Here is a 27,074-nt window from a genome sequence, read left to right as displayed (position 1 = left end):
GTTTTACCCCTGATGGCACTTTGTACATGAGGTCGCTGCCCCGTGTTGCCTGAGAGCAGAGAATTCTCACTGACCCACGAAGTTTTCCAACCGCTTGCTTGGTGAGGCTCTGGCCGCTCCTGTGGAACAGTGGTCCCTGAGGCCCAGAGAAGGGCACTGGGGACGTCCCACGCGTTCACCGCTGCCCCTTTTGCCCCTGGAGTAGCATGAGCAGTGCGGGACAGGGGCCTGTGCACCCATTTCCCATTTCTAGGACAACTCCGGGTGGCATCGTGGGGCCGCACGGGCCTCAAGTAAGCCCCTTCCACAGGCCGCAGGGCGTCAGCGTGTGGGGCTGTCACAGGCAGGCACGCACAGAGGTCTGGACCCCAGGCTCGCCTCCCCAGGGCGGGGCCTCCGCACAGAGAGCGTCAGGGACAAGTCCCAGACGTCCCCGAGGCCTGGCCTCTGCTCCCGCCCTGTGAAGATGTGCTCCACGACCAGAGAACTCGGTCCCTCGCTCAGACCAGCTCTCGGTGTGTTTTGTGCATGAGACCCCCGCCCTGCCCAAGAAGTGAGCGTGCAAGGCAGTTTCTGGTCAGGCTGCCTCCACCCCCAAACAGCTGTTTGCTCTTGGTTTATTCAGGAGCATCCAGGGTTCCAGAACCACCACCAGCGACCGGCTCCCAGGGCACCTTCCCCAGATCCTGAAGCCAAAGTTGAGAAAAGACACACAGACCCTTCCGGAGTGCTCTGCCTGGGCAAAAGGCCCTGGGAGTGAGCAGAGGACCCGCCCAAGGCCCAGACCCTCAGGAGGCGGGTGTGAAGGTCTGGGAGGGAGCAGGAGCCCTCACGCAGCCAGAGGGGTAGCCCCATCTGCCTCCAGGAGCAGACGCCGCAACGGGGCAGGCCCCTGAACCGTGGGAAGGGGGAGTTGGGAAGTAGGTGTCCCCGGGAGGGGCGGTGGGCACCCAAGAACCCCATGTTCTGGCGACAAGGCCTGGCCCTGGGACCTGCACTGCTGGCCTCTGGCCTGGGCAGGACAGCGGAGCAGCAACCCCACCCCCACCCCACCTGCCCCCGGGCTGCTTGCTGCCCTGTCACGTCTGACTCTTCCTGGGAACAGCTGGCCTCATGTCTGGTGTGCGTGGGGTGGGCCCTGCCTGGGCCTCCACACACTCCCCGTGCAGGGCATCATCCTAGCTGCCTTCCTGGAGGAAGCAGTCATGTATTCTAAACACAGGCGGGGACTCGGAGCCTCAGTAAGGAGTGGTACAGCCACCGCAGGCCCCCGTGTCTACGCAGTGGCCTGTGTCTTCATGTGGGGAGTCCTCCTGGGCGCGAGGGCTGGGGGTCATGGGCCTCAGTGTCTCAGGGTCTGCTTCTCATGGACGGTGAGGGTGTCTGTCTGGGCATCTCGGAACCCAGGGCTCATCCTGTCTCCTGTGCGGGCTGCTGTGCACCCCTCCCCCCACCCCCCAACTTCACTGGGAGGCACGGCCAGAGACTTCATGCCTTCCCTGGGCTCCTGGGTATGCGGGTCCCCAAGCCTGGTGCTGTTCACACAGGCGCAGACCCCAATGTGCAAATGCTGCCTGCCCTTCCTAGAAATGGGCCACCTTCTTGGCCAGAGGGGACGGGTCCCACCGAGCTGTACCAGGGTTCTGGGTGAGTGGGATGCCACCCATCCCCAGACAGAGCCCCCATAGAGGCCCCGGGCTCTACACGGCTGGCAGGTGAAGGGAACGCTGGCTCAAGGACCCGGAGAATGTCTGAGAGCCTGCAGGGATCAGAGGCCACACGGAAACACAACTGCTTCCCAGCACCCGGTGCATTTCGAGCCGGAAAGCCACACCAGGTGTCCCGTGTGCACGTTTATTTTGGTGATGGGTTGTGGTAACCGTCCAGTGGCAGGAATGGGCTGGTGTGGGAATAGCAGGTTCCATCGGACCCCGTGGCCCCTACGCTCGCGGCCAAGGCTAGGGTACAAGGCAGGCTGCAGGGGCCCCAGCACAGAGACGGGGACAGCAGCTCCCTGTGGTGTGGCGCCGGGCCCAGCAGCCCTGCCTTACCGACTGTGGCTGTGGATCCGGTGCTGGGGGCGCATGTCTAGCCACAGCTGCACGTGGGGAAAGGGGAGGGGGCCGGTGAGCTGGGATCCCCACAGCAGCTCAGGCTGGAGGGCTGGGGGCTGTGGCCTCTTGCAGGGACCCCAAGCGATCTGCATGATCCCAACACTGGACAGAAAGCAGGTGAATGAGGTGGGCTGGCAGGGAGGGGCAGGGCAAAAGCTGGAGGACAGACACAGAGCTCACTCCGGCAGCGACTGCAGTTCGGGAGGCAGATCGCACCCCGTGTAGACCCCGTTCGTAATGCTGTATTCCAGTAATGCACCAAAGCAGGGGTCCTGTTGAAACACCGAAGAGCCCGTCTCAAAACCCCAAGCTGTCCCAAGCGGCGCCTTCTACCCAGGCCCTTCCCTCCTCGGCAGACTCACTTTGACCAGCACGTGAGGGTTTCCCAGCACAATCAGCAAGGCTTTGGGTCTGGTGATCGCAACATTAAATCTTTTTGAGTTGGACAAGAAACCCAAAAAATATCTATCGTCTTCAAATCTGTCTTCATTTGACCGCACCTAAAAAACACGAAAATGAATAAAAATGGTATCATATCCATTTTTTTGGCATGGAAAGAAACTCGGTATTTAAAAGCATTTAAAACTATCAAACATCAGCAGAACCCCATTTTTAGTTAAAGAAGGAAAAAAACACCAGTGGTGTGGAGGAAGCCTCGTCGCCATCGTCTACACAGGAGACCCTCTATCTCTGGGTGTAGAGTTGTAGGCGATTCTGACTCTCATCGTCATGTCTGAATTTCCTAACTTATCTGCTGCTCACACGTTCTGTACAAACATGGAGTTTTGAGAGTCACAGCGGGTTCTCCTGGGGCGGCAGCATCGAGCCACCGTGGCCCGTGTGTGGGACCTTGACCAGCACGTTTACTGCTTCTCGCTGGATTTCGGTTATTTTTTTGTCTGCAGGTGTCGCGTCTTCTAAAGAGCTCCCTGCAGCTGCGGCTTGAGAGGGCTCCGGAACATCTCCATCCTGCCAGTGGTCGCCTGTGCTACCGACCGGCCTCCGCCGCTTTCGACCGGAAGGACATGAACATCAGGTGGTGTCACACACACCGTCACCCCCACTCAAAACAGGAATACCTACGGTGGAGATGATGATGACCAAATATTCTTGCCCTTGAAACTCCTCTACTGATCCAACCTTTATGTCCATCAGATCAACATTTCGCAAAAGAATTTTGATTTTTTCCACCTTTGAAGCAGACAAAAAAAGGACATAACTTTACAAATCTGACCATTTCTTTACATATTTAAGCACAAGCCAGATATTAACCAACGTGCACTGTTGCTTATCACTTCCAAATCGTATTTCATCTAAGTTGATTAGGACACAAATTCTGATTTCAGACACAGTGCACTGGGGAAAGGGAGAGGGGGCAGAGTGTCTGGAGTGACGTCTCCCTCTCCCCGCAGGTGCACATGGCTGCTGCTGGGCGGGCCTGGCCATCTCAGTGGGGACGGTGCTGGGACCCACAGCCGGGCAGGCTCCAGAGCGCCGCACCCCAGGGGCCTGAGGGGCTGGACAGAGGCCCGGAAGCAGGCTCTGCACAACAGCAGCCGGAAGGCAGGGGCAGACGTCTTTGTGAAAGAGCCAGCTCCTGGGGGAACGGGAACGGCTGTCACAGAAGCAGGATGCCGGGTTCTGGATTGTGTGTCTAGAGACCAAGGTCTCCCATGGGTGCTGGTGAAGTAAAAACCAGTTGGCAACCTTGGAGAAAAGTGCGCAGAAGACGAAAGCTCAGTGCTAGGGGGAAGCTTGACTGTCCCCCAGGAGGACACGGATGGTGGCCCACTGCCCGCTCCCACTGCCAGGTAAGCACAGATGGAGCGCCCCAGCCCCTGGGAGCAGGGTCTGAGGGTCCGAGCACCAGGACACGGGTGTGGGGCAGGCTAGCGGGGGTGCGGGGAGGCCGGGGGTGCAGCGGCTGGGAGGGACTTGGTGCCCCCTGAGGGAGCTGGTCTCCACCCGCCTTCCGGACTCTGTGAACGCGACAGCTCAAAGGAGCGGTGGGCAGGTCCATACCTGCTTCCGGTAGGGTGTGATCACACCAATATCGCTTGCAGACACCTGGCTGGAGATGCCCCTGGCCAGGAGGCAGCAGTAGCGCATGACCTGGACGGCTTCGGCCGCGTTGAACCAGGACGGGCTCCTGCCTTCACGAGCTTCGCTGCCCTGAGTTACAATTCGGAGATAAGAGAATGGCACACCCAGCCCCCCGACTTCATTTCCTCAACAGGTGTTGTGAAGGGGGCTGTGAACAAGGAAGGAGCAGAGCAGGTGTCGGGATACGGCACGCGTGAGGCAGATAAAGTACGCCCGTGCTCCTGCAGACCTCACACTCCGGTGGGCAGACTAACTTCAGTCACGGTCACGTCCGCCACGGCCGCAGCAAGGGCCCCGGCGGAGAAGGGCTGCTTGGGGGCGGCCCGCGATTTGCTGACAGGAGTGGATGGGCGGTGATGCACGTGCAGGAATTGCCAGGCAAAGGGCAGGGTGCTTGGCGAGGGTGGGGACGCGGGCCCTGCCGGGGAACCACAGGGCGTGCCACAAACAGGCACAAGCAAGCGGTGCAGCCCAAACCTTGGGAGCCGGGGCCAGAGCAGACCACGGGGCCTGCAGGGCGGCGGGCCGGCTGCAGTCAGGCAGGTGAGCACGCACTCGGCGCCCCCCTCCCTCCCCCCTCCCTCCCCCCTCCCCCCCATGGGCCCTCTCAGCCAGCCATCAAAGGAGCGTGCCTCCGACCCACACGCACGCACGCACAGGTGCTCAGCGTCACCGATAATCAGGGAGACACAGGTGAGAGCCACAAGGTCCCCCGCACACATGGTTTCTACGAAGAAGAACCGCCTCACCCATGGTTTCTACGAAGAAACAAAACAAGCGTTGGGGAGGATGTGGAGAAACCGGACCCCTGTGCACGGCCCACGGGAATGTAAATCGGCACGGTCACTGTGGAAAACGGTGTGGCGGCTTCTCAAAGAACGACACCGGAAATCCGATGTGATCCAGCAATCCCACTCGAGGTCTCAGAGACATACCGTATGCCTGTACTTTGCAGCATTCCGAACAACAGCTACAACGTGCAGGCGACCCAAGTGTCCACGAGTGGATGGACAGATAAACCAAAGACGGTCCCTCCAGACAATGGAATGTTATTCGGCCTTAAGAAAGGAACTTCTCACACCCGTGTCCTGAGGACTTTGTGCCGAGTGAAATAAGCCATCACAGAAGACAATACTGGAAGACTCCACTCATATGAGGCACCTACAGGAGTCAGATTCACGGAGCCAGAAAGTGGGTGGTGGGCGCCAGGGGCCTGGGAGCAGGAGGTGGAAGTGAGTGTTTAATGGGGACAGAGTTTCGGTCTGGAAAGATGGAAAAGTTCTAATAACTGGATGCAAAACAATGTGAATACGTTTAACACTGCCGAACTGTACATTTGGAAATAAATGGCTAAAGTAAATTTTATGTCACATGTTATTTTGGCACAATTAAAAAAAAAAGAGAATACCAGACACAGCAATTGGACTGTATTAGCCTTGAGGATGTTTTTTGCTGTTGTTAAGCCGTACGTAATTTATCTGGGGCAGAAGGAGAGGGAGACACAGAATCCGAAGCAGGCTCCAGGCTCCACACCGTCAGCACAAAGCCCGGTGCGGGGCTTGAACTCACGAACCGTGAGATCGTGACCTGAGCTGAAGTCGGACGCTCAACCGACTGAGCCACCCAGGTGCCTTTTTAATTTTTTTTAAAGTTTATTTTGTAATCTCTACACTCAACATGGGGCTTGAACTCACAACCCTGAGATCAAGAGTTGCATGCTCTTCCGACAGAGCCAGCCAGCTGCCCTGTAATTTATCTTTGAGATTGACAATAGAGAACTACAAACAATTTCAGCGTGATGGTGCTTAGGCAAGAACTTACTGAAAGAGAAAAAACGCCGAATAGCGACCAATCACCTACAAAAAATAAGGAAAAGGAAGAAACCATGAAAATTGGTAATAAAGGTGAAAATGAAGGAATAAAGGTAAGAAAGCATAGGTTGGACTGACTCATCTCATTAAAATCAGAGACTCTCAAACTGGGTTAAACATGAAAATGAGCTGTTCTAAGAAAGATACGTACGGTAAGATGATGAAGAAAGAAAAAGAAGGGCTACGATACCAGATAAAAAGAAACAAGCAACGGCGACATTAGTATGAGTTACCAGATGGAATTTAAGGCGAGAAACAAGAAACAGTAGGGAGAACGTAACGTGAGGAGGAAGACAATCGTAACTCGTATGCAGGAAACACCTCGGCAGTTAAGTCCCTAAGGCAGAAGCGACTGGAATTCACAGAGGATTTGATAAAAAAGCACAACTATAACGAGAGACCTCACCGCGCCTATCCCTCCGCGGGCGTGCCGACATCAGGACACAGGGGAGCTGAACCACAGACTCCAAACGTTTGTTTAAAAATATACACGGAACTTGCATCCCTCAAATAGAGACTATACCTTTCGGGGGTATGTCCTCAGAATATGTACCCAACCTGATACCTAGTTGGCCGCAAATTTTTAAAAGCAGAGAGCTTACAGGCCGTTGTTCTTGACCACCTAATAAAATTAGAAACAACAAAAAAGAGGTGGCCAAAGAATTCTTAGCCACTTGAAAATTAAGAAAAAAATACTTCTCTGTAACCCTTGGATCAAAAAAAAGAGAAGAAAGAGAAAGTTATAAATGTCCAGAAAGTTGTGAAAGAAGATCCCTCAGCAGACACACGTGGAAAGGAAGGTACAGGTCGGCATCCCCGGCGTCTTCCTAATTCAGAGGATGAGGAGTTACAACAAACAAAACAGATACGCACGTTAGCAGGGGGATGATTAAAGACAACGCAAGATTAACGAAGCAACGAAACAAAGCGGAGAAGACGCAAGTCAGTCCGAAGTTGGCTTTTCAATTAGACCAGGGCTTGCCACATCTCTCCTGTCAGGGACCAGGAAGTATCCCAGGCTCTGACAGGGCTATGCTGTCCTACTCCACTCTGCCATGGCATCAGCCACCTGTCCACCGCGGTGCAGGCTTCCGACCGTTTCTCTAGGAGGACAAGACCACAGCTACCTTGGTGGCTCCTCCTGGGCCGCCCCGGGGCTCAGCCCTGCCCCACGATGTTCACGCGGCACGTTCTGCTGTGCTCCTTCTGCTGAGATGTGCTGGGCACGGGAACGGAGCAGGAGTCAGACAGAGGTCCTTCCAGAGCCTCCGCAGGGGAAGCTGTCAGTCAAGGTAACACTTCAACGAGGGGGGCACCCGCCAGGGAGGGGGCCTGCCGTCGCATCTCGGGGACTGGAGCGGCCTGCAGGAGCCACGGGTGAGGGTGCAGAGGGAGTGCAAGGGGCAGGCCTTGACAGCAGCCCTGAGGCCAAACCCTTTTTGCTCAAATGATGGCAGTCGACTGTTCTCCACAACCCAGCCGGAGGCCTCATCACCCATTTTATGCTCAGGGCCCAGAGTGGAGCCTGGGACACAAGTAGGCCCTTGAAAAATTCTTACTAAATAAATGTTTTTGGACTTTGTTTCACTGCCTATGTTTTTTGTTTTTTGGCTTTTTTTTTTTTTTTTTTTTTTTGAGTCTACAAGTATGCTTCTGTTGGCTATTGCTTGTAGTATATCTAACTGGCTCCGTATCTCATTCTGCTACAAACACTTTTTGCACATTTAAAACACATCTGCACATTTATAATCCATTCATTTCTCATGAAAAAACCCATTGTGACTTCTATGTAGACTTCTATGCATTAAATATAGGAATTAATTTAGGCAGAACAACACTGGCCTGTCTGTTCATGAACATCACCTGTCCCACTTCACACGCTCGGGTCCAGTTTTCTCCCTGCAGCCATCCTGCTTACTTCTCCTTAGGCTGAAGTCTAGCGAATGTCAGGGAGATCTCCGACATTTTCTACACTTTCTGCTACATTTTCTAACTTGTTTTTCTGATATACAGGGAAGCTTCTGAGGATGGACAGAACAGGGGCAGGATGTTCCCGGGAAGGGGGACCGGCATACGAGGTTGGGAGAAAGCACCGGTCAACAGGGCTCTGTGGCGAGTGTCTCAAGCTGAGAGGGACTGGTCTCTTTCCTTGAATTCTCTTTTGTCCAAAGGGTAGCCCCTCCACAGCCACAGCTGAACATGCAACCCCACCCCCTTCCATCCACTTCTGAGAGAGCACACGGCAGTGGCACCGTCACCTGGATTCACGCACCCCCAGCCCCACCGGCGCCTCCTGTCCCGGGGTTGGGGCGCAGCCCCAATTCTGGATGAGAACTCGGGGGCAGTTAATGCAAAAGATGACTTCTGGTTCTAACAACCAAATTTCAATACGGAGTCCCTGATGTTAGGGCACAGTTGTCACTTTTTGGGCTACTGAGCATCTAGCTCTTTCCTACTGGGGAGCCCCCCACCTGGTGAGGCCATGGTGACGGGCAGGTGTCCCCACCCCACAGCAGTCCCCTCGCCTGACACAGGCTCACAAGGGGTGCGGTCCTTCTTGGTGGGCACGGGGCCTCCTGGTACCCAGCTCCCCCAGCTCCGCATCGCCCCAGCCTCCCCCTCAGTCACACGACGCCTTCAGGCCCCTCCACCCTCCAGTGCCCACTTGGGCCAGCACTTCCGAGTCTGTTCTGTGTACAGTCACCTGAGTGGCCGACGGGCCGGCCTTGCAGGGGGAGAAGCCCTCCTTACTGGTTCTACTCTTCGGCATCAGCGTGGCCATCTGCCCACTGGCAGCTGGTGAATGCCCCACTGACAACGGACTTGAACAAAACACATGTGATGAACACGCACAGACCCACGAACAGCACTGAGGGCTCACGCGGCCACTAGACCACTCTCGGCGCACGACTCACCCTCACGCCGTGGAATATGAGCGGGAAGCCTTTCTTCGGTAACTTCTCCCAGCCCAGCAGGGAGGTCACCACCTTGGGGTCTGCGCACACTTCGAGCTCTCTGTGGTAGAACAGCCTGGATGGCAGTGCCAGCAGAGCTGGGTGGGATCTGTAGTTGTTCACGAGCTTTGTCACCTGCAAAGAGAGAGCTGGAAACGGGTCCAGAGCCAAACTGGCACACGCGTGTCACACTTCTGTCAAAAGGAGAAATGCCGAGACCCATCTCAGATCGTAGCCCTGGGGGCGCCTGCTTCTGCCTGTCCTCCGTCTCCTGGCCTGTCACCGGCCAGCTCCTCAGGAAGTGCTCTCGCACCTCTAACGACTTTTTGAACAGAGGGTTTGGTTTCTTTTAATTGAAATATAATCAACGTACGGTGTTATATTAGTCTCAGGTGTACAACAGAACGATTTGACAGTTTCCTACGTTTCTCAGGGCTCGTTAGGAAGAGTGCATTCTTTTTTTAAGTGTATGTTTTCCGGGGTGGGGGGTAGGGGGGCGGAGAGACAAAATGCGAGTGGGGGAGGGGCAGAGAGACAGGGAGACAGAATCTGAAGCGGGCTCCAGGCTCCGAGCCATCAGCACAGAGCCCGACGAAGGGCTCGAACTCACAAACTGTGAGATCGTGACCTGAGCTGAAGTCGGACGCTTAACCTGCTCTTCTCGCCCCCTCCCTGCCCCAGCCCCCTGGACTGGTTTGGCTCAAGGCTTCTCGACCCACCTCCTCTTCTTTGTGGCTCCCCCGTCTCTGGGCCCAACAGCTTCCCGGGTGCCGCCGCTTTCCCGCAAGGCATCGCCTGCTCGCCATCTCAGCCTCCCACCCGGCCCCCCCCATGCTTTGATCCCACCACCACGCCGCAGGCGGGGGGGCGCACCGCCATCCTGCCCTGCTTGCCAGGGCCCGGCAAGAGGGAGGGAGGCTCCCTGGCAAATCAGGTGGTAGGGCAGCTGCTGGGAGGGGAGGCCAACCACACCTGGTGGCCTGCTGGCATCTGTGTGGCTCCGTGGCACGGTTGGAGGCTCCCACAGCTGTGGTGGCTGTGGCCGTGACTGGGACCTGATAGTGAGGCAGGAACATGCTCAGGGCTGCCTGTGACGCCTGCCTGTGGCTGTGCTGAGTGCCCAGGCTGGGCTCCCCACTGGCCACCGAGGCGCCCTTGCCCCCACTGGACTCCTCGCTGGCACTAAGCATGAAAAATGCGTCCTCTGTCCCAAGGATTTTAGTGTCCACCACTCGACAGGAATGCACTGTCGCTGCCAGGAGAGCTCTTCACCTGGAAAACGCGTTCTGGACTGCAAAGCCCCAGGACCTACGGACCTGACGACACGGGTTTGCTGAGAAGTGCAGTGCTCGTGAGCGAGCCCCTCTGAACCCACGGGTAGGGTCAAGGGCCTGCTCTCACAGAGAAGGTGAACGTCAGGAAAAGAGAAGAGGAGAAAGCTGCTTGATGGTCCCCCGATCCAGACAGCTGAGGGGTCTCCCTCAGGGGTGGAGGGGCTGGTTGTGCATCCGGCCGCACACTCCCCTCTATAGCCACTGTCCCGCAGCCCCGGTCTTTCTACGAACCCATGAAGCCTGGTCTCATGTCAGGTGCAGGCAGCCACTGGCTCCTGGACCGTGGGGCCCTCGTGGCTAAGGGCACATCCCCCTAAGCCACAGCCAGCTTGAAGCCTGGTTGGGACCTTGTTGCGAGCCGCTGGTGACGTCACCAGCACACAGAGCGAGAGTGACCTGTGTCCTGCCTCCAACTGGCCTGGGGCCTCATTGGTGGAGGGGGTCTTCCCTCGTTCCGGGGTGAGAACCCGGTAGGCCCCAGGACTTTTCTGTTGATCCACGGTGACAAATTTCAGCTCCGCAACTACAATGTGTTCAGCCTCCAAAATGCTAATCAAAGCCCCAAACTCAAACTCAATTTGGCATCTCAGCTCCTTGCACCCCAAGCCAGGCCCTGTGTCGGCCTGTAGAGCACCTGGCGAGAGAGGCCCTCTGCCCCCAGAAACTCGCTGCAGCTTCAGGCGCCCTGGGGAGAAGGAAGGTGCCGCGCCGTCAGGCAGAGGAGGCTTTGCTGCCTGTCAGCCCGGGGGGGGGGGGGGGGGGGGGGGGGGGGGATGTGGACGCCAGGGGGCGCACATGCGTCTCCCACAGGCAGGGCGCTCTTCGCTGCCCAGTCTGGGCTGGCACGAGCCCACTGCTGCCCTGGGCTTGCCTTGGGGCAGTCTTCCACGGCCCTCAGCACCTCCGGAGGGTCCAGCTCTCCCCAGCCCATGCCACTTCCCATGCTGTCTTGCCCCCTCTGTTCTCCAGGTGGGTAAAGGGCCTGAGGGCCCATTGCCTGGCACAGGTCCCAAGCCGTTTCCAGGAAAACCTGCCCATGATCACCACGCCTCCTTTCTGTTTACTGTTAAAGTTTAGAAGGAACTCTCCTTTTGTGCTGCAGGAACTTACAGAATGTGCTACTTGGCTCACTTTAACGAGGGACCCCAGAGACCCAAGGCTCCCAAACTCCAGTGTTCCTACGGGGGAGGGGGCTAAAATGCAGATTCCAAGGCCCATCCCTCTGAAGCGGTCACAGTCTGGCTGAGAAGGGAATCTGCAGGTTAACCAGCAAACTAGCACCACAGGAAGGAGACACGGCCTCTTCTTTCAGACTATGAACTAGAAGGCTCTTTCCCGTCTTCCCACATTAACTCAGATTTAACTCTTCTCGTGTTTGGCCCCACAGAACCTCAGCCATCAGCCTTAGACGGGACTGCCTGGAACGGCTGAGCTACTGGGACAGAGGTGCTGGCAAAGTCCCTTCTGGGATGGGGGAGGGGAGTGTGAGCTCAGTCCGCACGGGGACTGGGGTGGAAGGCCATGAGGAACCACGTGCCACGGGGAGTCTGTGCTTACCAACAAGGGGTTGTAGGCGCCACAGGCACCGAAAGCGTCTTCGTCCCTCATATACACCGGCCGAGACATCAGTCTTTCCAGCATAGACACATTCAGCCCGTAGGCCATGGCGAGTCTGGACTTAATAACCGGGCCGAGCTGCATGGGGTCTCCGGCAAGGACAATCTGTGGCACACAGGCGGGCACCCACACTAGTGCAGGGACACAGACTCGCAACCACAGCTGGGAGAGGTTTGGGAAGTGGGTCAGCCACGCGTGCACCAGGCTGGCCTCCGCCTTCTGGTGGCCGGGCTGGCTGAGGCTCCCTGAGGGCAGGCTGGGAGGCGGCCGGCCCCCACCATCACTTGGGCTCCAGAAGACGGGGGACGCAGCACGGCTGCCCGAGCAAGGTGGCAGAAGCTCAGATGAGGGCGGCAGGATGTGAAGAACAAAGTGGCCGGGTGGCCTCTGTCTCTGTCCCCTGGAAGCGCACGCTGTGCCCCTTCCCCTTCTGCCTGCGGGCCCTGGCCCACGCCCACCGCCCACGGCCCACGCTGCAGCTGAACCAGGTCTTCTCCCTGCTCTCTGTGCTGCCCCCACACCAGGCAATCAGGATGGGAGGAGGCAGGTGTCTAGGGGACCAGGAGAAGCTAGGAAGGGCCCTCCTGAGTGACGGACGTGTGCAGAGGAGAGGGACAAGGGAAGCCTGAGAGGACCCCGGGTCACCATCAGGGGGAGTGCTGGAGGAAGCAACAGGTGTTGAGTAGGAAAGAGCCAAAGCATCAGCCTGGGATAAACGGGGCTAGCAGCAAGGGGCAGGGGGGGAGCAGAGGGGTCGGAACCCTGGGCGGTGAGCCGGGAAACGCCTGGATGTCCCTGTCTGGCTGCACAAAGACTCTTGGAGTCTGTTTCCCAAGCGAATCAATCTAGGCAGAGCAGCCCTTTCTTCCTCGTCCACGCAAGGCCCTAGCGTCACGGAGCCTCGGGGTCCGTGGTGCCTCACCTGAGCCCGTCACCCCTGTGACACCTGTCTCACCCTGTGCTGGGGTGTGCAGAGCGCACGCCAGAGCAGGGGAACGGGATGAGAACCCCACAGCAAGCAGGCCTCACCTGGCCGTTGGCGTCTGAGACCAGCCCCAGAGGAATAAGGCATTCCGGCTCACTGGCCTGTCCTGCTTCGTCCACAAACACGTGTGTGAAATGTCCGACTCTAGAACCAAAGGTGTACTGAATGGTCATTTCTGTCTAAGTGTCTTAGCCAGCGACACCCGGCTCACACGGCAGGGTCACGTCTGCCCCAGGGCCTGGCAGTGGGGCCAGGAAGGTGGGTGTCACCTGGGCAGATTAACTACACGCCACGGGCCTGTCAGGAGACCTGAATGAAGTCCTGTCAGCACCTGGGACTCTACAGGATGTAGGTGCGTGTGTAAACAGACGAAGGGGGACAGAGGATGAGGGTGGGAAGGAACAACTGAGGAGAGGCTGGGGCGGGCAGCTCCACAACGGGGCTCACAGCACAGCAGGCCCTCCTCGGTCCCTTGAGGCTCGGATTGACAGCACGCGGGGAGCGGGAAAGCCTGGTTGGAATGCTGCTCCTCTACTCACGGACCGTGTGACCCCGTGCCTCAGTTTCCCCCACGTGACTGCTGCCCTCCCCGACTCACCCTCATGAGCGTGCTCTCGGCCAGGACAATACCCCAACCTTCCAAGCCGACGGGGGCGGGGGGGGGGGGGAGGGAAGGGGCCAGGGGACAGCGCAGAGCACGTGTGCCCTGGGCCCCAGGCAGCCTGCGGAAAGATCTGCAGCAGGGACACGGTGCCGGGAGCCACAGAGCCACTGGCGACAGGACAAACTTTGGGCCGAGACCAGAGAGCCGCCATCAGAGCCCAGTGGTGTGCGGTGAAGTAGAGCTGGACCCTGACTTTCTCCTGCTGGGAGTCAGGCTGCGGCCCCACAGCAACACCCACAGGTCCCTCCCGACCAAAGGGGGAAATCGCGGGCTTCCGGTTTTCCACCCCATGTCCCAATTCCTGCTGAAGAAACGCAACATTATGTACCTTTCTTAGAATATAAGCAGCACTTAAGTTTTCAATTGCGTTCCTCAGTTATTTAAAGTTACTTAAAAAAAATTTTTTTTTAATCTTTATTTTTGAGAGAGAGACAGAGTGTGAGCAGGGGAAGAGCAGAGAGAGGGAGACCTAAAATCCGAAGCAGGCTCTGGGCTCCGAGCTGTCAGTACAGAGTCCCAGAGCCCGAAGTGGGGCTCGAACTCACGGACCGTGAGATCATGACGTGAGCCGAAATCAAGAGTCGGACGCTTAACCGACTGAGCCACCCAGGTGCCCCTACTGAAAGTTACTTTCATCAGTCGGTACTGTTCCTTTTTTACCTGCAAGCCTCCTGCAGCCCCAGCTGCCACAGGCTCCTTCCTTATCCTTTCCCCCCTCGGGACAGCCTCGGGCCCCTCTCGCCGCTGGGGTCTCGGCACGAGTGTGGCTTCCCCGCGCTCCCGCCCAGCAGGCACCCCCCGTGTGGCCAGCCTCCCCTCAGACAGAAGCTCTGGGAGGCCAGAGACCCCGGCCGTGCCTAGTGCCTACCTCACTCCTATTTGGTAAAAGAGCCCCGCACTGCTGCACGTTGTGATTATTATCCTGAAGCGTGAGGCCTTCCAGATGTCTTCTCCATCTTTGCAATACGCTTTGATAGCATCAACAATCATCTGGAGGGAGGAGGGGGGGTCAGTTTACTTTCCAGAGAGTTAAGTGTTTCTTTCAATTGTACATAGTCACAGAGCTGAAAACAATTCTAAAAGATGATGTCGTCCTAGTCCCACTTCTTAATTAAAACTAAGTAAATGACTGAAGATTGTTTTCTTTTTTTTTTTTTTTTTTTTTAATTTTTTTTTTTTTTTCAACGTTTATTTATTTTTGGGACAGAGAGAGACAGAGCATGAACGGGGGAGGGGCAGAGAGAGAGGGAGACACAGAATCGGAAACAGGCTCCAGGCTCTGAGCCATCAGCCCAGAGCCTGACGCGGGGCTCGAACTCACGGACCGCGAGATCGTGACCTGGCTGAAGTCGGACGCTTAACCGACTGCGCCACCCAGGCGCCCCGAAGATTGTTTTCTTAAATCAAAATATTTTATATCTTCATACCAATTTAGTCCATGTTCTACAGACTCTGGAGCCATGAATATAACACAACATCCTGGAGATCCTTCCCCAAAACAAGTGCATACGTTTTCTAGATTCAGTTTCTTTTGTTAAGCAAACCAGGAATTTCTAATTTTCCCAAAGGGACAGCAGAAGTGCTGCTATTTAATAAGCTGCAAATGCTCATCTCGCAGAAGCAGCAGGAGAAAGGACTTCGAGTTGGGTGCGGGTGGCAGGGCCTCCATGGCAGCAGGCGGGGACGGCTCACCTCCTCGAACCTGCAGGTGGCATTCACCCGCACCATGGCGCCCGGCCGCAGCACCTGGCTCTCATGCAGTCGCAGACACACGAGGTCGGCTGCACTGTTGGAGGGCGCACACACCAATATGCGACTGTCTGGCAGAGCGTGGTGCACCTTCAACCAGGACACAGGAGAAACAGAGGTGGTAAATGTCAACCTGCCAAGTACGGACAAGGGTCGGGAGGCTGACGCCAACGTGCGCGAGCTCACTACGCGGGTTTGGCCGTGTGGGCTCACGTGTGGGCTCAGACTCACGCAGGGATGATTCTTCCCATCGGGTGCACATGCCAGCAAGACACGAGGGCAGGCGAGGGAGTTCTCTGTCCTCCCAGACCCCAGGCTACCCTCCCAAGGCAGACACAGCGTCAGATTATTCTCGTGTGCACGGCTCGCGGTACGGTGCCAGCTGGACACTCAGCACACACCTGCTAATCTGAATCCCGAATGACACAAAAATACTACACGCGATCTCCACCAATTCAACTTTTAAATAATGGAAATATCAGAAACTTCTGCAGAACGGTGGCTGAGCTACTGTAACGGGAACTTATTTTCTGCAGGAAAATTTCATGATGTGATGAGTCAATGATGATTCTTTTTTTTAAAGTAATCTCTACCCCCACCCTGGGGCTCAGACATCCCACAACCTCCAACACCAAGAGTCGTATGCTCCCCTGACCGAGCCAGCTGGGCACCCCAGAGCGACTGACCGTTCTAAGAATAGAGTCCTTTCTACACTCCATATACGTATATGTTTATTTATTCATTATTTCCACCTGAACAATTTCCATCTTTAAGTGCCTGGCATGATAGGCTACACTTTATTTTTTTAAATTTTGTTTTACTTATTTGCTTACTTACCTATTTGTTTACATCCAAGTTAGTTAGAATCTAGTGCAATAATGATTTCAGGAGCAGACTCCAGAGGCTCATCCCCTACGTATAACACCCAGTGCTCATCCCAACAAGTTTTCTTCTTAATGCCCCTAGCCCATTTGGCCCATCCCCCCTCCCACAACCCCTCCAGCAACCCCGTTTTTTTCTCTGTATTTAAGAGTCTCTCCCTGTTTTTATATTATATTTGCTTCCCTTCCCTTCTGTTCATCTGTTTTTGTACCTTAAATTTCACATATGCGGGCAACAGAGTCCCTTCTAAACCGATGAAATAAGCTTTGAAAACCCTACATGCTCCCATAAACAATACAGAACAGACTCAGCTACACGCGAAGTAACGGGTTTTTGAGCCCGTCCCCGCTTTCTGACTCTGCAGGAGCTAGCACTTCCCAAGGACGTGAAGGCCCAGTGTAGAGCCGAGTTTACTGGTGGCCGTGTCACCACCTGTGGTTACCTGTAAAACAGCCTCTATGATTGTCACTGTCTTCCCGGTTCCAGGAGGCCCAAACAGAATGTACGGGAGCGGGCGGCAGTCGCCACTGAGAATTCTTCGAACCGCTAACTTCTGGTTTTCATTGAGCACGGGATTGAAAAATTCCTTTTCTCTCGCCTTGGGGATCTGGGCTTCATTTACTGGATTCAGAGTGGAGAAATGGTGTTAGGCACAGCCGGAGCATGGGTCAGTACGGGCCACCATGACAGCCGGGACACTGCCAGTCAGGCGGGGGGGCTCCTCAGAGCCCACTGCCGAGGCACTCTTTCTAACAGCCTCAACTCGGGCAGGCAGAGTGGGGAAAATCAGCTTAGCCGAGGGCAAAACCACCGGCCACTTAATTCATTTTTCTGCTTTACACGTGCAGCGTCACCTAGCATGTTGGAGACGCACTCTGGAAAAGGTCAACGAAAATAGCCCGTCGTCACATCTCAGGTCGAGGACCTAACCTGAAACCTCACGTCCCCAGTCTTCAGTGGAGACAAGCGTTCGTTGCTCTGGCTTGTGGTCAGACCACACACACCTCCCGACCCGTCTCGCTTCTGCAGGAGTGGGCCGCGCCAGGGGTCGGCCCGTAGGCAGCCCCTCGCACTACGCACCCAGGTTACCTGGCTTTCTGGCAAAGGCTGCCAGCCCCAGTGCGTCCTGGGCACCAGCTTGCCTCTCCTTTGCTGCGTGTTTACTTTGGTCCTTCGTGGATTTCTGATTCTAGAAACAATCATGCAGAAAAACGGCCTTAAAAAAACCCTTGCGTTTGTTTACACAGCTTTGAAGAGTGAACATAAGCACAGCTGACGTTCTACTTTTTTTTTCTTTTTTCATTTCTTTTTTTTTTCTTTTTGCCTGGATCCCCCATTCTACTTGTTTTATTGATTTAACAGGTCTTTGCATGGGTCACAGGTCACGTAGTTTCAAAACATAACAAAAATACACGGCATCTGATAAAAAAGCTGCCAAAAAGGTGTATGTTTTTTTAAATCCCCTTACAAAAATAAACATAACAGACTAAATCCTGTGATGGCGACTCCAGAACAAAGGGCTACGTGTATCTAAGGTGTATTTTTTTTCTGCGTCCTCCCCGCTGCACCTGCTCACCTACCAGGGAGATCCCGCAGCGGCTGAAGGCAAGTCCTGGGGTCCCTTGCTCCCGTGGAACCCCTCAGGCAAAACCCTTTTCTCTACAATGTAAACAAGCCCTCCCAAGGACAGCTCAGGTTAGCACTCACTCTGAGCATCACGCGCCTCTCAGGCACCGCCAACGGCTGGCGGTGCTTCTCTACCAGTGGTGTTCCAAATCCTATAGAAGAACCGGTTCTGGGTGAATTGAAACATAAACTGAGTTTGTCCTGGACAGAGGGAACTGGTTTTCAAATTTCCCCCGTTACATACAATGCTGTAACACACAGCTCGGCACATTGATCACAGGATTGCATCACAGGATCACTTTCCTAGGACAAATCCTGCAACGAAAATTGTTACTAAAAATTTCACTTAGGGGCGCCTGGGTGGCTGAGTCAGTTAAGTGCCTGACTTCAGCTCAGGTCATGATCTCGCAGCACGTGGGTTCAAGCCCCACACCGGGCTCTGTGCTGACAGCTCACAGCCTGGAGCCTGCTTCGGATTCTGTCTCCATCTCTCTCTCTGCCCCTCCCCCACTCATGTTCGCTCACTCACTCTCTCTCAAAATGCAAACACTAAAAAAATGTAAAAAATAAAAGTTTCACTTAGAAATTATACACACGTTGCCAAATTTTTGTCCAGAAGGACACAGCAATTTACCTTCCCATGCAGTGTATGCCTCTAAAGTGGCATGACAAGTATGGACAAGTTGTGTCACACGTACACACGACACTATCACGATTCGACAAACACTCCTGGGCTCCTAAAATGTCCCCCGCTGTCAACAGAGCGCTTCCAGTTCCTAGAATGCTTCGTACACGGAAGCCTCGATCGTGCACTTTTTGACATCTCTCCAGTGTGACGAACCGTCCAGAGGCCCACCTGTGCCACCCCTCTCACTGCTGAGAACCACTGCGCCAGGAGAACGTCACGCAACTCCTCTACCCACTTGCATGGGAACGGACGCTGGGCTGGTCCCACGTTGGCCATGACTGACAGCGCCGTTGTCAACGCTTGTGCGTCACCCCTCACACGTGCATTGCCGGGGCCAGCGCCACGAGTGAAGCGCTTGGACTGTATGGCAAGTGCAGGCCTAGCTTTCTTCAGGAATTCTCTTCGAAAGCGGCCGTGCCACTCTGCATCCCCACCGGCCCGTGCCGGGCTCCAGCTGTTGCACACACGCACGACCCTTAGTGTGGTCGGTCCCGTTAATTCCATTTTCGCCATTTTAATACGGGTGTAGTAGCAGAGTTCACTGTGTTTTAACCTGTGCTCCCTAGGGACTAACGTTATCTTTTCATGACTTATCATTTGCATACAGACAGTCCCTGACAGTGGTTTGTCTTGTGATGGTGTGAAAGTGGTACACGTTCTGTAAAAACTGTACTTGGAGTTTTGAATTTGGATCTTTTCCTGGGCTAGCGGTATGTGTGGTGCGATCCTCCTGTGTTGCTGGGCGGCGGCCTCAGCCCCCGGTCAGCCCATGATCACGAGGTCAACAACCATCCTGTACCCAGACAGCCATTCTGTTTGTCACTGAGAGTGTAGCACTCAGTACGTTACACGAGGTGTTTGCTTTATCATCAACAGGCTTTGCATTAGCGGTTCCGCCCCACTGTTACGAGCGTGTCTGAGGAAAGCCAGGCTAGGCTGTGATGTTTGGTAGGTTAGGTGTTTGCTCCGTCAACTTATGGCATTTTCAACCTATGCTGAGTTTAACAAGACGTGACCCCACTGTAAGCGGAGTAAGATCTGTATATTCTTTGGTGAAGTATGTGTTCACGTCTTTGGTGCAGTTTTAAGAGCCTCATGCTCTGGCGACAAGCTGGCTGGGCACTTTGTGGTTGTTTTAAGTTGAGCATTTCTTCAATTACTGAGTGTACACACTTCTTTGTTCTCAATACGTCTTTCCTCAGATATGTGATTTGCAAAGATTTTCCGTCTTGTCATCTGTCTTTTCATTGTCTTTAACCAGGTCTTTTGAACAGCAAAATTTACTTCATTGGAGTCCAAATTTATCAGTATTTTTTCTTTATGGATCACATTCTTAGCATCTTATCTAAAAACTCTTTATCTTACCTAAATATATTAAGATTTTCTATCACGTGCTTTTCTAGAAATTTTATGGTTTCAGGCTTTATATTTAGGGCTACGATCCGTTTTGAGTTAATCTTTGTGCAGGCTGTGAGGTATCATACCTCTGTACACAGACACGACCGTCATAGCACCTTTTGTTAAAGGTTATCCTTTCCCTACTTTGACCACCTCTGCACGTCTATTCAGTCAATTGTCCAAATTCCCGGTCTATTTCCAGGCATTCCATTCTGTTCCACGGATACATTTGTCTGTCTTGATGCCAGTGGCACACTGTATTGATTGTTGTAACTTTGCAACAAATCTCCAGATCAGGCAGGGTGAGTTCTCCGGGTTTGTGTTCTTTTCCAAAGTTGTTCTGAAAATTCTAGGCCTTGTGCATTTCCATACAGACTTTGGAGTTGGCTTGTCAGTTTCCACAAAAACGTCTGGTGAGATTTGGACCTGACTGGCACCGAGTCTAGAGGTCGGTTTGGGTTTTCTGATACATGAACAGTTTCTCTCATCAGTGTTGTGGGGACTCCAGGGGTACAGTCTTGCACACCTTCTGTCACATTTACCTCCAACGTTTAAGAACATTTGGATGCTACCTTCTATAGTATTAAAAATTTGATTCTGGGTGTTTAATGCTAGAGAGAGAGAGAGAGAGAGAGAGAGAGAGAGAGAGAGAGAGAGTGTGTGTGTGTGTGTGTGTGTGTGTATACACACACACACACACACACACAATTTATTTTTGTATACTGGCCTTGTATCTTGCAAGTTTGCTACTCACTAATTCCACTAGCTTCTTTTCAGAGTCCATCAGATTTTACACACAATACGGGTGCCTTTTCTTCTTCTTGCTGCAGTGCTGGTCTACGACCTCCTATAGTGTCGAATGTTAGTGGCAGGAGTGGACGTGTCTTGATCCTCATGGGAAAAGTGCATTTTGTCTCTCACTGTGTGGGTTTTTTGTAGGTAAAGGAAGTTCCCTTCCATTTCTAGTCTGCTAAGCCTTTTGATCAGGAATGGATGTTGGGTTTTGTCAGATGCCTTTTCTGTATCTATGGAGATGATGGTTTTTCCTTTTTGGGTTGTTAACATGATGGATATCATGGACTGACTTTGGAATGTTAAACCGGCTTCTCATTCCTGGGATGAACCATTCTCCTGGTCTCTTCCATATACACACCCATACATATGTATATGAGTTCTCTCTCTCTGAGTTCTCTAGAGAAACAATCAACAGGACATACATGTATAAGCTAAAAAGAGATTTCTTAGAAGAAACTGGCTCATGTGTTGACAGAGGCTGAGAAGTCCGGGGTGTGCCTCTGGCACGCTGGAGACACAGAACTGATGGTCCGAGTCCAAAGGCAGGACAGGACGATGTTCCCGCTAGAGGCAGTGGAGCAGGGGGTGTCCCGCCGGGCCTGCCTGCTCCATTCAGGCCTCCCAGGAGGGATTACCCCCCCGGCCCCCACCCACCATCAATCCTACCCAGAAACACGACTGAACTAGGTATCAGACACCCTGGGCCCCAGGCCAGCTGACACGTCAAACGTCAAGAGTCCCCCAGGACTCTTCCTCAATCTTCTTCAAAATCTGCAGCCCGCAGTGACGTCACCTATCTCCTCCCGGATTCTGGTGACCTGTGTCTTCACGCTTTTCCCCCATCAGTCTTTGAAGTTTATCAATTTTACTGGTCTTCTCTGAGAACCAGCTTTTGGGTTCACCGATTCCTCTACCGTTCTTCTGTTTTCTATTCCACTGATTCCTGTACCAACGTTTATCATTTTCTCTCTTTTGCTTAGTTTGCATTTTATTTGTTCTTATTTTTCTAGTTTTCTGAGGAGGAAGCGGAGGTCACTGACTTGAAGCCTAGTCACTCAGCACCGTAAACCTGCCTGACGAGGGCTCTGGCAGCCCCTTAGTGTTGGAGGTGCTGTACGGTCACTTTCACGCTGGGAAAAACACTCGCTTATCTGCTGATTTCTTCTGGGATCAGTGGGTTGCCTATGAGTGTGTTTTTGGTTTCTTGAGATTTGGGGATTTTCTGGAGATCCCTCTGCTATTGATTTCTAACTTGAGTCCACGCGGTTAGACAACGTATCTTGTATCACTTTCATCCTTTTGCATTTGGTGGCCTTGTTCTATGGCCCCAGATAAGGTCACCAGTAGTGAGTGTTCGGTGTCCACCTCTACACAAAGTGTATGTATTCAGTTCTTTCCAGGTGGGGTGCTCTATAAACATCCCCCTGGGGCGCCTGGGTGGCTCAGTCGGTTGGGCGTCTGACTTCGGCTCAGGTCATGATCTCACGGTTTGTGGTTTTGAGCCCCACACTGGGGGCTCTGTGCTGACGGCTCAGAGCCTGGAGCTTGCTTGGGATTCTGTGTCTCCCTCTCTCTCTGCCCCTCCCCACTCGTGTTCTGTCTCTCCTTCAAAAATAAACATTAAAAAAAATTTTAGGGGCACTTGGGTGGCTCTGTTGGCTGGATGTCCAACTTCGGCTCAGGTCATGATCTCACGGATTGTGGGTTCCAGCCTCACATCGGACTCTGTGCTGACAGCTCAGAGCCTGGAGCCTGCTTCGGATTCTGTGTCTCCCTCTCACTCTGCCCCTCCCCCACTCGTGCTTGGTCTCTCTCTCTCTCTCAAAAATAAACATTAAAAAAAAAAAAAAAAAAAAAAAAAAACAACCCAAACATCCCTCAGGTCACAGAGGCTGACTATTGTTCTGCTCCCTTGCACTGATCACTTTCAGTCAGTCTGTTCTGTTATTACCAGAGGGAGGGGTGCTGACATCACTGACCAGCACACGGAACTTGTCTGGTTCTCCCTGCAGTTTTGTCAGTTTCTGTTTCGTGTGTGCCCTGAGTCTGTTATTAGGTGCAGAAGTGCCTAGGATTGTTAGGCACTCCTGAGATACTGTGACACCACCTTGATCCTCCCTATGCTCCGAAACCTACTCTGACATTCACACAGCCACCCCGCCACCCCATCCTGTGACTGTTACTGTCTTTCTGGTTGATACCTCTTCCCATCTTTTACTTTTAACTTATTTGTGTCTTTATATTTAAAATGTGTTTCTTAGTGGGGCGCCTGGGTGGCTCAGTCGGTTGAGCGTCCTACTTCAGCTCAGGTCACCATCACACGGTTCGTGAGTTCGGGCCCCACATCGGGCTCTGTGCTGACAGCTCAGAGCCTGGAGCCTGCTTCGGATTCTGTGTCTCCCTCTCTCTCTGCCCCTCCCCTGCTCACACTGTATGTCTGTCTCAAAAATAAATTAAAAAAACTTTAAAATGTGTTTCTTATAGGCAGCATATAGTTGGGTCTTTCCTTTTTATCCAAGCCGGCAATCTCTGCTTCTTAACTGCCGTGTTTGGACCGCGAACACATGATGTGATTACTGATGCCGTTACATGTAACTCTCTCACTTTGCCATTTGTTTTCTCTGTGTCTCAACTGTTCTAGACACACAATTGTAGCCAGAGATGTCAACGCCCACTCTAAGTAAATCACTGCACAGGTGGGTGGGAATTAAGTCAGGTCATGGTACAACTGTCCATGTGTCCGTCTTTTTCTGGCTACTTTTGAATTGTTTTTATAATTCCATTTTATCTCCTTTGTGGGTCTAGCTCTTTATATTTGTTATTTCAGTAGTTGCTCTAGGATTTAGAGTATATATCTTTAACTGATCACAATTTACTTCAAGTAAATTACACCAATATGGTGTAAGAGAAGTGATACTCTCTTCTCCCATCCCTTGTTTAGATCTACGTATGTTACAAACTACGTAATATGTTGCTACTATGTCAAGAACTTAAAAAATCAATTATCTTTTTAAAAATTATTTAAGTATCACTTAAAAATGTTACCACAGTAAGAACATTTCACTTCAGATCTTCCCTCTTAAAAATGTTCCTATGTACAGTATAGCATGTAATGCAGGTCAGAGCTGTAGAGCAGACCCCCAGAGCTTGCCCCCCTGTAGGACTGAGACTTCGTGCCCACTTGTCAGCAGCTCTCCATTCCCTTCCCCCAGCCCCTGGAGCAGGCTCCAGGCTCCGAGCTGTCAGCACAGAGACTGACACGGGGCTCGAACTCACGAACCACGAGATCATGACCTGAGCCGAAGTCGGACGCTTAACCAACCGAGCCACCAGGCTCCCCGTGGGTCTTATCATTTTAGAGATCTCGTATGTTGGGGCGCCTGGGTGGCTCAGTCGGTTACGCATCCGGCTTCGGCTCAGGTCATGATCTCACAGTCCGTGAGTTCGAGCCCTGTGTCAGGCTCTGTGCTGACAGCGCAAAGCCTGGAGCCTGCTTCGGATTCTGTGTCTCCCTCTCTCTCTGCCCCTCCCCTGCTCATGCTCTGACTCTCTCTGTCTCAAAAATAAATAAAAAAAATTAAAAAAAAATTAAAAAAAAGAGATCTCATATGAGATGGATCCTGTAGGACGTGGCTTATCTCTCTGAGTATAACGTCCTCCAGGTCCACCCACGTCATCACATTTTATAGGATTTCCTTCTGTTTAAAAAGTCAGTTACTGAGCGCCTGGGTGGCTCAGCTGGTTGAGCATCTGACTCTTGGTTCCAGCTCAGGTCACGATCTCACAGTTGTGACTGAGCCCCGCATCAGGCTCTGTGCCAAGTACGGAGCCTGCTTGAGACTCTCTCACTTTCCCTCTGCCCCTCTTTGCCGTGTGTGCGCTCGCTTTTAAATGAATTAAAAAGTAAGTTAAAAACTCAGTTATCTTTTAAAGAGGATTTTTTTCTGCAACAAAACATTCTTTACATGTCCACACCCACTTATCATTTCTGGTCCTTTTTGCTCCTCCAGGGAGGCCACCGTGTCCCTCTAGGGCGGTTTCCGTGTGCTGTAAGGGCTCTCGCGGCTGGTGGTACAGGTCAGCGGTAACTCCTGCCCCGTCTTTCAGCTCGGGCACGTCTGGATAATCATCCTCTTCACTTCTGCAGTGTAGGCTGGGCACAGAGTTCCAGGCGGACAGTGTTTCCTGCCAGCACCTTCCAGAGCCACCCCACTGCTATCAATAGGGAATCTGCTGCCGTTCCTTGTTCTGCTCCCCTGCTTATAACGAGACTTTGTTTCTAAGGTTTATAAGTTCTTTCTAAGCAACTTCCAGGCATTTGATTGTCATGTGTCTTGGTGCAGTTTTCTCCAGATTTCTTGTACTTCAGGTCTGTTAAATTTCCTGGATATGTATGTAGGTTTATAGTTTTCATCGAATCAGGAAAGTTTCCACTGTTTTTTCTAGTATTTCTTACACTCCCCTCTCTGGGACTCTAATTGTGTGGATGCAAGGCCGTGGGTACTTGTCCCACAGCTCACTGATGTTTTTTTGGATTTTTTTTTTTTTTTTTAAGATTCTTCTTTATTGTTTCGCTTTGCTGAGTTTCTATCCGTGTTCAAATTCACTAATATTTCTGACTGTAGTCTCTAGTCTGTTAGTTGTCTGATATACTTTTCATCTTAAGACCTTGAGTTTTTGTCTCTAGAAATTTATCTTTTATTGTTTATATCTCCACTGAATGTGGAGCATATGGAGTATAATTATAATAACTGTTTTAATGTCCATGTCTGCTAATTCCTACCACTGTTATTACTTTTTTGACTATTACAGAAGTTTATTTAACCAGAAAGTTCAATATGAAAATGCACAACCTGATTTTTATATAGTAGGAAAACGTTTATATAGTAGGAGCTATGGAGAGGGGACACGTGGAAGCCACTGGTTTCTTCCATAACACGCCCGTTGTTAACAATGCTCATTCCAAGGCTTCTAACAGGATGACACAATTTCCTGGAATTACCACCATTCCAATGTCGTTCTGCCGCCCACTAGTTGCCATCTCCACACATCCATCTTTCCCAAGATTCATGAAGGGACTGAACCCCCGCAATATTCCCTGGACATGTCTGCCACCATTTAATCTCAATGATAATTTCTCGTCCATAAATTTTTCAACTTAGGAGGGTGAGCTTTGTTAATGGTATCTACTCGGCAAGCTCAAAGACGCCCCCAGGTGGAATTCGTGGCATCCTTCATGCTCCTGCATTATTAGGCCTGGCATACCACTATTATTTTCTTTAGTTGATTTCAACTGATGGAATTTTTTTTTTTTAATTTTTTTTTTGTATGGAAACCAATTTGACAATAAATTTCATATTAAAATAAAGTAGCAATGTTAAGTCCTTAAAAAATAATTTTTTTTTTTTTTTTTTTTTTTTTTAAAGAGCACAAGCTGGGAAAGGGCAGAGAGAGGGTGGGGACAGAGAATCTGAAGCAGGCTCTGCGTGTTATCAGGGCAACCCAACGTGGAGCTTAGAACCTACAAATCGTGAGATCATGACCTGAGCTGAAGTTGGACGCTCAACCAAACGAGGCACCCAGGCGCCCCTGAAATTCCTTATTATGGACAGTGTTTTTCAGTTTATTTCTGGATTAGATACCAGCTGTTGTGAATTTTACACCTCGTGTGTGTGTACTCCCGCAACTATCCTTGACCTTGGCTGTGGGATGTGGCTGCACTGCTTGCGGAGCCACTCTCCGCTGGGCCCGTGGATGGGTGGGGCTGGCAGGCAGTGTCGGGCTAGACTCTCCCACCCGCAGGCAACACCCTCTGAGGACTCTACTTGTCGCCCTGTGAATTCTCTGGCTTTGGGAACCGGTCGTTCCGGCCCTGGGGGAAGGGTGGGGGTGGGTTCGGGCTTCCTCTCTGCTTTCCAGGGCTTCTTTCCCAGGCATGCGTTTGTGACACCACTGGGGGGGGGGGGGGTCTCTGCAGACCCTTCTTGTCCTGTGCTCTCCCCCAGTCCTCTGCCCTGTGAGTGCCATCCACCTTGTCCTTACGCTGCCAGCAGGTGTGTCTCCTCAGTTCTGTAGACCACTGGCCTCCCTTTCTGCTCCCTGGCCCGGGAGCTCTGAAGATCGTAAGCTGGGGCAATCACAGGGTCACCTCATTTGCTTCCTCTGTCAGAAATCACTGCCCTAGGACATGCGATACACAAGTATCTGAAACTGCTGTGTTGTGTGCTTTGTCTGAGTTTTGATTAGTTAAGGTAGGAAGGCAGATTCAGTCTCTGTAACTGCATCTTGGTTGAT

The 27,074-nt window shown here is 52.7% G+C and overlaps 2 protein-coding genes across 2 annotated transcripts in view; both read right to left on the bottom strand.

The window, feature by feature from the left end:
- Window positions 1-1,795: 1,795 nt before the first annotated feature.
- MOV10L1 (Mov10 like RISC complex RNA helicase 1) overlaps window positions 1,796-27,074 on the bottom strand; it is a 75,281-nt gene continuing 50,002 nt past the window's right edge. Inside the window, exons 18-28 of the mRNA XM_030322329.1 lie at window positions 17,354-17,462; window positions 16,716-16,894; window positions 15,335-15,481; window positions 14,511-14,632; window positions 13,023-13,122; window positions 11,934-12,098; window positions 9,004-9,177; window positions 4,137-4,286; window positions 3,198-3,305; window positions 2,477-2,614; window positions 1,796-2,386 (exon numbers count right to left, since the gene is read on the bottom strand). Coding sequence (XP_030178189.1) covers window positions 2,291-2,386; window positions 2,477-2,614; window positions 3,198-3,305; window positions 4,137-4,286; window positions 9,004-9,177; window positions 11,934-12,098; window positions 13,023-13,122; window positions 14,511-14,632; window positions 15,335-15,481; window positions 16,716-16,894; window positions 17,354-17,462 — 1,488 coding nt within the window. The 3' untranslated portion in view covers window positions 1,796-2,290. The remainder of the gene's footprint in view (window positions 2,387-2,476; window positions 2,615-3,197; window positions 3,306-4,136; window positions 4,287-9,003; window positions 9,178-11,933; window positions 12,099-13,022; window positions 13,123-14,510; window positions 14,633-15,334; window positions 15,482-16,715; window positions 16,895-17,353; window positions 17,463-27,074) is intronic.
- On the bottom strand, window positions 25,639-26,023 carry LOC115517892 (small nuclear ribonucleoprotein G-like). The gene has a single exon (XM_032594060.1). It carries the CDS (start codon window positions 25,924-25,926, stop codon window positions 25,738-25,740), a length of 189 nt encoding a protein of 62 aa, XP_032449951.1. The 5' UTR covers window positions 25,927-26,023; the 3' UTR covers window positions 25,639-25,737.

The sequence above is a fragment of the Lynx canadensis genome, chromosome B4, assembly GCF_007474595.2.
Source record: "Lynx canadensis isolate LIC74 chromosome B4, mLynCan4.pri.v2, whole genome shotgun sequence".
In the NCBI taxonomy this organism is placed as follows: Eukaryota; Metazoa; Chordata; class Mammalia; order Carnivora; family Felidae; genus Lynx; species Lynx canadensis.
Note: the sequence above shows the minus strand (reverse complement) of the source record. Positions and strands in the feature narration are given on the sequence as shown.